The 14,316-nt window shown below is 38.6% G+C and overlaps 1 protein-coding gene across 3 annotated transcripts in view; it reads left to right on the top strand.

The window, feature by feature from the left end:
- ubr2 (ubiquitin protein ligase E3 component n-recognin 2) overlaps positions 1 to 14,316 on the top strand; it is a 140,641-nt gene that overhangs the window by 104,863 nt on the left and 21,462 nt on the right. For all 3 annotated transcript variants that reach the window (XM_043695713.2, XM_043695712.2, XM_087991297.1), the window contains 10 exons: positions 54 to 253; positions 658 to 751; positions 1,388 to 1,549; positions 7,175 to 7,278; positions 7,836 to 7,905; positions 9,457 to 9,605; positions 9,936 to 9,991; positions 12,335 to 12,431; positions 12,622 to 12,692; positions 13,771 to 13,906. In XM_043695713.2, the coding sequence (XP_043551648.2) occupies positions 54 to 253; positions 658 to 751; positions 1,388 to 1,549; positions 7,175 to 7,278; positions 7,836 to 7,905; positions 9,457 to 9,605; positions 9,936 to 9,991; positions 12,335 to 12,431; positions 12,622 to 12,692; positions 13,771 to 13,906 (1,139 nt within the window). The remainder of the gene's footprint in view (positions 1 to 53; positions 254 to 657; positions 752 to 1,387; positions 1,550 to 7,174; positions 7,279 to 7,835; positions 7,906 to 9,456; positions 9,606 to 9,935; positions 9,992 to 12,334; positions 12,432 to 12,621; positions 12,693 to 13,770; positions 13,907 to 14,316) is intronic.

The following is a 14,316-nucleotide window of genomic DNA, read 5'->3' as shown; positions in this document are numbered from 1 at the left end:
ACCAATAAAATGTGTATTGTTCTGATGTTCATGTTATCTTATTTTATTTCTAGACCTATAGTTCCTGATGCAGCATTGATTGCTTTAGGTCCCAGACAAACCAGAGTCTTTGAAGAGAAGCAAGTTGTTACATGCATTTTGTGCCAAGAGGAACAGGAGATTAGAATGAACAACAAAGCAATGGTTTTGGCATCCTTTGTTCAGAGATCAACAGTTTTGTCCAAGAATAGAGCAAGGACCATTCAGGATCCAGGTGATTTTTTACATTGGTGTTTATGATGCTGGTACTTTCCATTGTTGAAAGTAAAAGTTCTTAAATAAATTCCTTTCTATAATTGCTGTGAAGTTGCACCTTGGTAATTTGTTTTTTCTATTTTCCTTTACTAGGCTGGAAAATTTGACAATTTTTTAATATTGTTTGAATCTCAACCTTTTAAATATTTAGATTTTTCTCCAGTGATTCGTAAATGTATATTACATCATAATACCATAGATGACGTATTATAGCCTGTTGCCTAACAGCTTATAAACATGGGTGTTTTTTTATAGGTGGAGCTCAGCAACAATATTTACAAGTTGCGAGTACCAGAAAATATTCTTGTTCAACTTCAAGTTGAATTTTTTTTAATTTTTAAGTATGATTTCTTTTCTCATCAGAAAATCATGACCCATTGTTCATGTCGCCTGATTTGGCCTGTGGCACTCATATTGGTAGCTGTGGACACATCATGCATGCTCACTGTTGGCAGAGGTTAGTACCGCATACTAATAACAAATATTTTTGAAGCAATAAGTTGCTGAGATTGTTTTAGTTTATTTACAGAAAATTATATGCTAGCAACAGGCTCGAAATGAATAGTCAGCCACCATGTCAAAGTCTTTAAGTGTCTATTATTATTTTCTGATTTTTGCTAAGGATTATTCTTGGGAAGCAAGGTGATTTCATCTATTTTAGTATGAAACTATTGTTCAAAGAACCACTGCATAGTCTTGAGTTTTTGAGCAATTAGCATCACCATTTTATCAGTCAGGAGCATGACTGTTCAACTGTGTTGCTCCTGATCAGTAATGATTTTTAAATATTCAGAGCATGAGGAGGAATGTATCTACAGTTTAAATACCTGCTACCATGTCAGGTTTCTACCATGCAGGCTTTCAGCTACAAAGATCATTTTCAATGGCTATATCTAAAATTTTTCTAATAGTCTCTTAAAATTATAAGCCTGTGCAACTTGCAGTTGTTTACTTTTCCCTTACACCATTTACAAAATGTTCATGTTCAGATCTCAAATTCAAAAGATCACTTCATTTCTAATCTACTCTAATGTTTACAGACTGTATCACTTTCTGTTTGTAATGATATGAAGCGTTTTTTTTGTTTTACCAGTTACTTTGATGCAGTTCAAGCAAAGGAGCAGCGGAGACAGCAGCGGTTAAGAGTGCACACAAGCTATGATGTGGAGAATGGAGAATTTCTTTGTCCACTGTGTGAATGTTTGAGCAACACTGTTATTCCTTTACTTCCTTCTCCTAGAAACCCATTGAACAGGTTAGATTATTGCATTACCTACATTAATAGAATAAATAGCCTACTCTACTCCACCTTTTGGATTCCTAATATAGCTGGTATTCGTGCTTGACACAATTTTAAAAGTTTTTTCTGTCCACTTCACACTGCAATTAATGTTGCTTTTTTTCTGCATCTGTTATCTCCCACATCTCCTCCATCTCTCCTTTACAAAAGGTATGACACCACACTAGGCGTAACATGAAGTGCAAAAATAACTTGGGAGTCTTTTCCTTCCCCACCGTTCTTTACCTTGGTGTTTTTGTTTGTTACCAAGATGTATCCACTCAGAAATTTATGCTGCTTTCCTATTTTTCCAAGGTGAGAAGCACAATTCAAATAACTCATCAGTAGCATCAATAATCGTCGCCATTGCACTAAACATAAAGTTGCAACACACAAAGAAACCATTCATTTCCTGTATACAGTCAGTTCTTCTATAATGTGATGGTTATGTTCTTGTCCAACCTCATGTTAGAACAATCGCGCTTTAGAAACAGTGCTCAAAGTGTTGGCACTGTAGTTGAGTTACAGCCAACAAACATTTTAAAAGTTCATGCTGTAGAAATAGCATCCTTAATTCGTCAATCGCGTTATTTGCATTGCTGAAGCGTGTGTTAAAACAGAACGTCCTGCACTGCAATATTTAAGTAGGCATAAGTTGGTAATAAGTATTTTTTATTAAACTGATATGCATCTGTACTCAAAAGCCGTTACCCTCAGACAATTTCTTTTGGTGGGCAAGTTCACAGTGAAACAGGCGTGTTTGTTTTAACACTGCATCTCCAGTAATTCATAACCTGTAACATGCCTTGAACTGTAATAATACAAAAATGTAAAGCTTCATGAAATGCAACTGTTCATTTTTAAATCATGCAATTGACATCATGTTCATTATAACAGCCTCCACCACATGTCCCCTTTCTATTAATTCCTGAACTCCTGCATCTTTAATCGAGAAACATTGCATTATTTTGCAGGGAGTTAATTACTTCAGTTTTCAGGTACCCAGTTAAGTGAGTATTTTATTGTAGACAATCGAAAACTCTCTACCTGAGCCTCACTCTGCAGCCTATCCAATCCCTGACTGCTGTTCCATGCCCATGCCTGTTAGTCTTGTTTCTTTCCCCAGCAGCCCACTTTCGCTTCTGTTTCCACCCTCTATTCCTGCTTTGTTGACCAGTGCCACTCATCTTGCTGCTCAATCACAAGCTGGTTCTGTCCCACATTTACTGCTGGGAGGTTCATAGTGAATCTGTTCTGAAGAAGTCATATCAGACTCTAAACATTCATTTGATTTCTTTCTCCACAGATGCTGTTAGACCTGATGAGTTTCACCAGTACTTTGTTTGTATTTCATAGTGAACCTGTCAGCAGCAAGTGTGGAATTACCCTGTGTTTGGAGGAGCAAGAAGAGTGGCAGTAGTCAACAAGTGTGCCTCCTCACCATTGCCTTTCATTCTGTTTATGGTTGTAACTTTTATCTGGTTACTGTGTGAGTGAATTTTCCCCAGCGATTTTAGGATTCTGGAGTGGATTCCCCATGTGTATTTTGAACCCCTGTCCAAATGCTTGATTGAAGAAACTTTTATTTCATTCATGTCTTAATCCAAGACATAATTTTTGTAAAGGTGGCTGAAGGAAGTGGAGATGTAGAGCTGGTTGGAATATCAAGGATGGAATAACCATGTGGAGAGGGAGACCGAAACATTGCTGGAATGTTGTCAGCAGTGTAGGACAAATAGAAATGGAACCATCAAATACTCAGATGTGTTAAAACATGCCACATACACAATGAAAATAAATGAAGATGTTGCACTATAGCTGCAAGAAAGAAGAAAACAATTGGGAGACTGCAACCAGGGCAGTATCAGTGATATGAATAGAGCCAAGGCTGTACGAAACAGATTTATACAAGAGATTATGGGAATGGTGTAAAGCTTGATAAATCATGACCAGTTCAGTGGAAAATGTTTAGTTCTGGCCCTTAAGAATAATAGAGAACAGTAACAAAAATAAAGAATTTTTTTAAGAACATTTCAAAAGAACAGGGAGGGTGGAAAAAGAGGAGGGGGTGTAGCAATGCTGATCAGAGCGTGCATCACAGCTACAGAAATGAAGGTTGTCGAGGAAGGTTTGTCCACTGAATCAGTATGGGTGGAAGTTAGGAACAGCAAGGGAACAGCCATCTCATTGGAGGTTTTCTACAGACCCCCTAATAGCAGTGGAGAGATTGAAGAACTCATAGGTGGGCAGATTTTGGAAAAATGCAGATATAGCAGGGTGGTTGTTTTCAGTGATTTCAGCTTTCCCAATATCGACTGGAACCACCTCAGTGCAGATGGTTTGGATGGAGCCATTTTTGTCAGGTGTGTTCAGGAGGGTTTCCTTACTCAGTATGAAGACAAACCGACGAGGAGAGAGGCCATTTTGGATTTGGTGCTCGGCGGCACGGTGGCACAGTGGTTAGCACTGCTGCCTCACAGCGCCAGAGACCCGGGTTTAATTCCCGCCTCAGGCAACTGACTGTGTGGAGTTTGCACATTCTCCCTGTGTCTGCGTGGGTTTCCTCCGGGTGCTCCGGTTTCCTCCCACAGTCCAAAAAATGTGCCGGTCAGGTGAATTGGCCATGCTAAATTGCCCGTAGTGTTAGGTGCAGGGGTAAATATAGGGGAATGGGTCTGGATGGGTTGCGCTTTGGCGAGTCGGTGTGGACTTGTTGGGCTGAACGGCCTGTTTCCACACTGTAATCTAATCAAACAAGCTAGGACAGGTGTCAGATCTTGCGGTGGGAGAACACTTTGGTGACAGTGATCACAACAGCCTCACATTTATCATAGCCTTAGAGAGGGAAAGGAGCAGTTGCCGGGGGAAGATGTTTAATTGGGGAAAAGGAAATTATGACTCTCAGACAGGAGTTGGGAGGTACAGACTGGGAGCAATTGTTCCACAGAGAGGGCACAACAGACATGTGAAGACTATTTATGGAGCAGTTGTTGCGAGTGATGCATGTATCTGTTCCTCTGAGACAGGGAAGAAGGGGTAAGATTAAGGAACTTTGGATGATGAGAACCGAGGAGCTTCTCGGAAGAAGGCAGCTTACGAAAGATGGTGGACTGAGGTTAGCCAAGAGATGGCACGAAAAAGACTTGGCAAGAAGGTTTAGGGAGAACCCAAAGACATTTTACTCATACATGAGGAATAAGGGAATGATCAGGGAGAAGGTAGGGCCGATCAGGGATAGCGTAGGGAACTTGTGCGTGGAGTCTCAACAGATAGGGGAAGCCCTAAATGAGTTTTTTGCTTTGGTTTTCACTAAGGAAAGGGACCTTGTTGTGAATGAGAACTTTGAGGAACTTGTACACAGGCTTGACCAGATCAAGATTGATGAAGTTGATGTGCTGGAAACTTTGGCAAACATTACGATTGATAAGTCCCCAGGACCAGACCAGATTTATCATGGGCTGCTCCAGGCTGCGAGTAAGGAGGTTGCTAAGCTGCTGGCGAAGATCTTTGCCTCCTCACTCTCCACAGGAGTAGTACCAGAAGATTGGAAGGAGGCAAATGTTGTTCCTCTTTTCAAGAAGGGTAATAGGAAAGTCCCTTGCAATTACAGACCAATCAGTCTTACATCTGTGCTCAGCAAAGTTTTGGAAAGAATTCTGAGGGATAGAATTTATGACTATTTGGCAAAGCATAGCATGATTAGAGGCAGTCAACATGGCTTTGAGGGATAGGTCATGCCTCTCAAATCTTACTGCGTTCTTTCAGAAGGTTACAAGACAGGTCGATGAGGGTCGAGCGGTGGATATGGTGTACATGGACTTCAGCAAGGCATTTGATAAGGTTCCCTATGGTAGGCTCATTCATAAAGTCAGGAAGTATGGGATACAGGGAGATTTGGCTATCTGGATTCAGAATTGGTTGGCTGACAGAAGGCAGAGAGTGGTTGTAGATGGAAAGTATTCTGCCTGGAGGTCATTGTTTAGTAGGGTCCCGCAGGGCTCTGTTCTTGGGCCTCTGCTCTTTTGTAGTTTTTCTAAATGACTTGGATGAGAAGGTTGAGGGATGGGTTAGTAAATTTACAGATGATACAAAGGTTGGAGGTGCCGTTGATAGTATCGAGGGCTATTGCAAGCTGCAGCGCGACATAGACAGGATGGAAAGCTGGGTTGAGAAATGGCAAATGGAATTCAACCTCGATAAATGCGAAGTGATGTATTTTGGAAGGTTGAACTTGAATGCTGAACATAGGATTAAAGATAGGATTCTTGGCAGTGTGGAGGAACAGAGGGATCATGGTGTGCAAGTACAAAGATCCCTCAAAGTTGCCACCCAAGTGAATAGGGTTGTTAAGAAAGCATATGGTGTTTTGGCTTTCATTTACAGGGGGATCGAGTTTAAGAGCCGTGAAGTTTTGCTTCAGCTCTACAAAACCCTGGTGAGACCATACTTGGAATATTGTGTCCAGTCCTGGTCGCCCTATTATAGGAAACATTCAGAGGCTTTGGAGAAGGTGCAAAGAAGGTTTACCAGGATGCTGCCTGGACTGGAGGGCTTGCCTTTTGAAAAGAGGTTGACTAAGCTCGGACTTGTCTCTCTGGAGAGATGGAGGAAGAGAGGAGACCTGATCGAGGTATACAAGATAATGAGTGGAATGGATAGAGTCAACAGCCAGAGACTTTTCCTCAGGACAGGATTGTCTGGCGCAAGGGGTCATAGTTTTAAGATATTAGGAAAAAGGTATAGAGGGGACATCAGAGGAAGATTCTTTACGCAGAGAGTTGTGAATGCATGGAATGCGTCGCCAGCAGCGGTGGTGGAAGCAGAGTCATTCGGGACATTTAAGCGACTGTACGTGGATAGCAGTGAATTGAGGGGTGTGTAGGTTAAGTTATTTTATTTTACATTAGGATTAATCCTCGGCACAACATCGTGGGCCAAAGGGCCTGTTCTGTGCTGTACGTTTTCTTCTTACAAGGGAAAAAAATAATTTATTTGTGAAATATCACAGTGTGTGCCTCTTCATCACTGTGTATTTTGTCGCTGAGTATGTGTTCCTGGAAAATTACGTTTTGGGATTTTCAGCAGTCTCCCTTAACAGTTGAGTAACTGGTGGGGTCAGTGCCTTTTCACAAAGTTATTAATGGCCATGACCATGGAATTGTCTTGCGCATGGTCTCCAACAGTCCTGAGTGCCAAAGATCTCTGCCATTTCTTTTTCAGCCATCTGCTTAAATATAATCATCATCATTGTGTTCCTGAGTATAATCTGTATGAGTTGGAATACTTTGTTGTAAATGTCATCATCGAATACTTACATTAAGTCGTTGAATATTGCGTTTCTTTATTGAGAACCTATACACGTAAAACAAAAAAATTGTGTGCTTCCCATTCCAAAAAATCCTTCAGGATTACAATTTCTTTCTTGTCATTGTTAATCTCCTAAAACATTGATGTTGAGATTTTGTTCATTTAAGTGCTCAAGGTATTGTATTTTTTACATGACTCAGTTAGAGAAGCAACAGTGGAGCAAAATGTTTGCTTTAAGAGGAAATAAGGCACATAAATGTACCATTTTCACAAAACCTGTACTTTTGTTTTCAGTGATAATTCAAAAAACAATGCAGGTGTTCCTGTTTTGTCAAGTTGGCTGAAACATACATTGCAGCAGTTGAAGATCCTGAAGAAAATCCAAGAAAAACAAACAGGTACTTAAAAAAAAAAAATCAGATGTACACTTCATTTTTGTAAGCTGCCCTTTGTTATGCATACAATATAATAAGAGTATAAGTGAAAAGTACCTAGTGCAAAATAAAAAATTCTGATTATTAAGGAGAGTAAAGCTATAGATCTGTCTGTGATATTATGTTGAACGGTCAAGATTGCTTAATACGTACCTTTAAAAGGTTACCCATCCATATCGACCTTACAAGATGAAATTGTTATTGGATAAGTAGAATAAAAGTGATGAAAACTTCAAAATATCTCTGAACTTCTGTCACATGTGCATCATAAAATAGCTCTCATCTTGAAGTTCTGAATCGGGGTGCAAGAAAAATTAATATTTTTATTAAAAGAAAGAGAAATTTCAAAGTTTCAGTGTGGTTTTAAATTTTATTTAGTTGCTCTTCCTTGATTTGCAGTTTAAGACTTGGTTTAAATGAACTTCATTGTATGAGCAGATAATTAGAAAGTTTAGAAATTTACAATGTAAAGTAGTTTTACAGGGTCACTAGATCAGTCACAGTGTATCTTTTTCTTTCAGAGAACCTCTCCAACACCCACTTTGAAGGAATTGAGATCCCCGAGGTGTTTCAACCTGATGTAAAACCAAAGTATGTAACTTGATCATTAAATAGTTCTATTAAATTCAAAGTAGCCCTAATTTTCTTTGACTTTATGATTCATTATAAAGTCATAAATTAAAATCACTCCATCTGTGAATAAAACCAAAATGAATGTTTACCTTTGTTTTGCCTATGGCAATCATTGTTGGACTGCCTATCCAGAGAACCAAGTTTGAGTTCTGTCTTTGTTATCAATTGGTTCTTTCGGGTCATTTGTATTTGATGTTAGCTCTTAGGCTATAACCTTGTTAATCTATAGGAAATCCTATCTTTTGGCAATCTTTCCACCCACAGGTTGCTCCCAGTACTACTTGATATCACAATAAAGATAATCGAGACTTCATTGTTGAGGAAAACATATCAGCATTATGGTGAATTAAATAGCTTTCTCTAATGCACCCATTTGATACAACATTAAACATTTATTCATTCAAGTTCAATAGGCTCAAGATGGGCACGCGATGGCATAATGGTATTATTGCTAAACTGTTAACCTGGAGACACAGGTAATATTCTGGGGACCTGGATTTGATTTCCACCATGGTAGATGTTGGTATTTGAATTCAATAAATACTAGAAAAATACTAGAATAAGAGCCGATTGGAATAGAATTTATTGTCGTGTGCACTCGCATGTATGCAGTCAAAGATTTATAATATTGCCTCTTGACACCATCTTAGGTACAGATGCACAGATCCTTTAAGTGTTATAACAGAATTGAAAAAGTAGATAATAAAGATGAGCATGGGAGTACAGACATTAAAAAGTCTAGAATAATAAAAAGTATATTTAAAATACTCAAGTTATATCCTTTTCCACTGGGAGTCTCACTGGACTTCTGAACACAAGGCCTCACTGACTCCATGTTCTAACCTCTGTCCCAGACTTCCCTCTAGGACTCATTCTTCCAGCTGGCCCCTGCTTTCTTTGCATCCTCCTATGGGTTCTGGCTGCCACTCGCTTCCAGGACTCAGTCTCTGCTCGCTCTGTTCCCGCTCGAGGCTCTAGCTGCGATTTACTTCCTGGACTCGACTCACACTCACTCTGGTCCCGCGGGAGCGGGACCCAGAGTGAGTTTTGGACTCAGTTCTTTATTCCATCCTAGTAGGGTACTTTAAGAAGTTAAAAGTTGAAAGTGACGGGAGGAAAAAAACTGCAAGAGAAATGCAAAAGAAAGGAAGAGGAACTGGCAAGCAGAGGAGCTCTAGCTGGAGCATCTTACTGTGTTATCATCTTAATTGGAAGAATAATGATGACCATGAATCCTTCATCAATTATCAGGAAAAACCCATTTGGTTTGCTGATTTCATTTAGGGAAGGAAACTGTCATGCTTAGTTGGTCTGCCCTGCATGTGACTCCAGACCACACGAATGTGGTTGACACTTAACTGCCCTCAGGCAATTGGGGATGGACACTAAATGCAGGCTAAGCCAATGATTCCATCCTGTGAATGAATTTTAAAAACCTTGAAGATTGTTCCAAAAAAGTATTTTCTTACTGAGGTATTTTTTGCAGTGGTTTCTCATTTCTGTCAACAGGAATCCTTTCTCAGAAAGCATCAAAGGGATGCTTACAACCTTGGCTACAGCAACATTCAAAGTGGGTCTGAAGGTTCATCCCAACGAGCAGGACCCACGAGTGCCTATGATGTGCCGGGGCAGCTGTGCATATACAATACAAGCAGTAGGTGAGCCTCAGTGATGCATTACTCTATATAAATTAGGATGTTTATTTAAATGTTTTATCAACAAAATTAAGTGAAATTACTTTTAATAATCAGCTATGTTTGCAAGTAAACTGTTGTCTGAGTCATAACTTTAAAACCTTGTTGACTTTATTCTCTAAAACTGACATTAACTAAGAGTTGTACCTTGTATACAATTTTAATATTAGTACAGGCATCTGAAATTAATGGCTCTGTAGTCCAGAACTTAAAAGCTGACTTCTTATCTCTTTTTAGCAATGTTCAACAAGACTAAAGTAAACATTTAGGATGGTTTTATTCTTACCTTTCCAGAGCGTTTTCTGGCAGATGAAGAAAAGCCACTGTTTGGTCATCTACCATGTAGGCAGGTAGGAATGATGAAGCTTTTCATACAATTATAAGGACTGTTGAGCAAACAATGAATTTGAGATTATATTGGAAAATTTAAACAGCTATTGAAATTTTTTCTGAAAGTATTTTAAAAATGCTGAAGACTAATTTGTCAACCGTCCTACTGGGAAAAACTTTACCATGCAAGATATGTCTATAAGACCATAACCATAAGAGGTAGCAATAGGAGTAGGTTGTTTGACCCCTCAAGCCTATTCCGCCATTCAATAAAACATAACTCATCCAGCATTCCTGGCATCCACTTGTTTGGTAACCCTTGATTCCTTGACTGATCAACAATCTATTTATCTCAGCCTTAAATATACCTAAGGACTTTTCCACATAGCTCTATGTGGCAGGGATTTCCAAAGATATTCAACCCTCTTTATTCTGAGGCTATGTCCTCTGTTCCTTGACTCTCCCATGAGGGGAAACATCATCTCAGCATTTATCCTGTCAAGTCCTCTAAGAACCCATTATGTCTCAATGAGATCATTGTTGATCCTTCTAAATTCCAATGAGTGAGTCCTAACCTGTTCAACCTTTGCACATAAAGCAATCATTCCATACTTGGGATCATTCTTGTGAAGCATCTCTCAAGTAACTCCAATGAAGTAATATCTTTCCTTAAATAAGGGGACCAAAACTGCTCTCAGTACTTCAGATCTGCTCTTGTACAATTGAGTAAGACCTCCTCACTCTTGCACTGCAACCTCCTTGAACTATGGGCCAGCATTCCATAAGCCTTCCTGATTACCTCCTGCGTCTGTGTGCTTGTTTTCTGTGTTTTGTGTACAAGTACTCTCAAGTCCCTTTGTGTTGCAGCATTTTGTAGTTTTGCTCCATTTAAATATTACTGTTTGTTTGTTCTCCATTCCAAAATGAGCAATTTTATATTTTCCTACACTATACTTGCCAACTTATTGCCGACTTATTTAACCTATCAATATTTCTGTTAGTTGTTTGTACCCCTATCATAACTTGCCTTTCTACCTGTTTTAGTTATCCCTAAATTTGGCTAGTGTCGATTTGATTCCTTTCTCCAAATCATTAATATATTTGGGGAAAGCAGTGGAATCTCACTGGTTACAGATTGTCAACCTGTGAAAGAACCTCTTATCCCCATTTGCTGATTCCTGCCCATTAACCACTCCTCTGTCTACTGCAATATATTACCTCCAACATTAGGAACTCTTGTCTTATGACTTAACCTTTTGTGAGGTACCTGGTCACATGTCTTCTGGAAGTCAAATTACTACATATCTTTTGGCTCCCCTCCATCTATTATGGGTTAAGTTTGCTCGCTGAGCTGGAAAGTTCTTTTTCAGACGTTTTGTCACCATACTAAGCAACATCTTCAGTGAGCCTATGGACGAAGCTTTATCCAGAGGCTCACTGAAGATGTCACCTAGTATGGTGACGAAATGTCTGAAAATGAACCTTCCAGCTCAGCAAACCTACATCCAGAACCTCAACCTGAGTACAAATCTTCTCAAACCATGCTCTATCTTTTATGGTTGATACTTCCTCAAAAAACTCTAATAAATTAGTGAGACACAATTTCCCTTACATGAAGCCATGCTGACTCTGCGAGGTTAGATTATGATTTTCCAAATATGCTGCCTTTACTTCCTTATTAATTGATTACAACGTTTTCCACCTATACAGCCTGTAATTAACAGTTTTTTCCCTTCCCCACTTTCTGAATTGGGGTGAAATATTGGCAGTTTTCCAATTATCCAGGAATTATCCTGAAACCAAGGATTTTATAAAATTACAACTAAGTCATCCACTGTTTCTGTCGCTACATCTTTTAGGGTCCTATGTTGCAAGCCATCAGGGTCAGAGGATGTATCTGCCTTTAGCTTCATTAGTTTGCCTAGTACTACTTGTGATGGTGATAATTCTTAAATTCGCCTCCCTTATTCTGAAATATTAATGGGATGTTCAAAGTATCTTCCACTGTGAAGACTGGTGTAAATTGTCTCTTTAACTCCACTCTCATTTCCTTGTTCCCCATAGCTATCTCCCCAGTGGCATAGCCTCAGCCTCCAAGTTTGTTCTGCTGTTTTTAAACTTATTTGTATTTTTGTTTGGTGTAAAGAATTAAGATAGTTGGTCTTTGGAAAGTGCTCCAAAATTTAATTCATATAAGTGGTTCCAGAAATTATGCATCTTCCTGTAATATTTTAGCTTGTGTCATGTATTAGCTTTGAGATGTTCAAAGGTCATGAATGCACTACCTGAATTCAAATTATTTTACTCTTTCTGTTTGAGCTATATTTTCAGAACCTTCATGCATCTAGAATTGTGTTTTATAGGATGACTGTCTGAAGGCATTAACTCGATTTGCTGCATCACAATGGACTGTAAGTTCCTTGCCTGTGGTTCAGAATCAATACGCTCGACTGTTATCAGGTTTGTGTGCTGTATCATTTGAATGTTTGAATAAGTGTATACCACTATCATTATAACTTTATTTGCAAGTCATTTGTCACTTTTGATGTTAATTGAACGTAATTAAAATGAAATTTTAATGAATTGGTCTGCAGTATTTGGCCTTGTGAAAGGCAACTTAGTTTTCTATGAATTTTTTTCCCTTTCTCAGTTCTGATACCTGATGATGATAAGACTCAGATTTCTCCATCTATTCTTGATGTTGACATGTTCCATTTATTGGTAAGTGGCTGTTTTCTTAACTGTTTAATTTGTGTGCTTATTCACTGAGCCTAGGTTTAGTAAGTGAATAAGGTAAAAAAGTTTTGTTTAGAAGTACTATTGATGTGTGTACAAAACCATTTTGATATTCTTCTTCTTGTTCCCTAAAATGGTTTAGAGCTTCTTCAAAACTTTCCTAATATTAATGGAAAGGTTACATCCATTCTTAAGTGACATTTAAGATTGTCGCATCAATCTCTTCAGTTTGTGACGTTGATTTTAGAAAACACATCAGGGTTTTTCTATTGCGTGAAGTCACTGATACTCAGGGTTTCTTCAAATGTCATCTTTATTTTTGAATCAAATTTGAGTAAAATCATATCCTAAATTATTCTGCCAAGTACAGTTTCCTTAACTAAAATTATAATCTCACAGTTTTATTCCCCTCTTCCTTTTCCTATTTCCTTAGTGATCTTATTCCACTGTCAGATCTTGCACTGAATTTGTCATCCTGCCTTGAGTTGTCTACTGAGCATAAGAATGTTTGGAGTCAGTGACAGTATTTTGGCAGTAAACCTGTTATAGCATTTTGAACATCAATAGGCTTTAAAGGTTTCCTTTCAAGCACTTGAATTGACTTTTTTTGTTACCCACTTTGACAATTATTTGGCCCTTGGAGTTCATGCCAACTCTTTGTAGAGCAATCCATTTAATCTCATCCCTAACTCTGTCCCTTTAGGTGTGGAAGCTTATTTCCATTGTATCTTTCTATTTTGTTTTGTATTCTATTTTGTCCTTGCTCCCACAACCCTCTGTAAGCAGTGCCTTGCTGGCCATTACTACATGCTAATATTTGGAAAAAAAGGTTTTCTCCTATTTTTCCTGCATCTTTTGCCTAAGACCTTACATCTGTGTTTCTTCATCTTTGTGGTATCATTTTGGAGTCATTCACATTTTGGCAGCTGTCCATTTTGCAGCCAACTGCCATTTTACTTACTTATGATATTTTTGATTTGATTGTTCAAAGCTCTATTTCCTCATTCTTCCCTCTAAAATATGGTTCCCATAGCATTTTTTGTAACACTTATTCTCCCTACAGGTGAGCCTTGTGCTTTCTTACCCAGCTGTGCACTGCCAAGATTTCACAGGAGTTAGCTTAGCTGTTGGTCACCTTCATCTCTTCCATCTGGTTACCGCAGCACACATTGTACAGATTTTACTGACATCTTCAACAGGTAATCAAAGAAAACTAACTTGAAAATGTTACTTTATTTATAGCAAATCTCCTCATCTAAGAGATTATTCTTATGAACCTTTTATTGCACTCACTCCAAGGCCCGTTATGTGCTTCCTGTCTCCCTCATTAAGGTGGTGCTTCATTAAGACTTTATACAATTGAAACAAGGCTTTTCCATTTTTATACATTAATTGCTTTTTAAGAAAAGCTGGCATAGAATTTGCTTCCCTAATAACTTGATATATTTGCATGTTAAGTTCATGTGATTTATATACAAGCTTGCCTTGCCCATCTGTCTATATTTTCCAGACTATCCATTTAAAATAGGTTGTGGTTTTATTTCCTTTCCAAGGTTAATTTCAGATTTCCCACCTTTTTATTCCATCTGTCATCAATCTTAACTTTTAG

The sequence above is a fragment of the Chiloscyllium plagiosum genome, unplaced genomic scaffold (assembly GCF_037043375.1).
Source record: "Chiloscyllium plagiosum isolate Xiang-an unplaced genomic scaffold, Cpla_swu_hap1 HiC_scaffold_10, whole genome shotgun sequence".
NCBI classification, from domain to species: domain Eukaryota; kingdom Metazoa; phylum Chordata; class Chondrichthyes; order Orectolobiformes; family Hemiscylliidae; genus Chiloscyllium; species Chiloscyllium plagiosum.
Note: the sequence above shows the minus strand (reverse complement) of the source record. Positions and strands in the feature narration are given on the sequence as shown.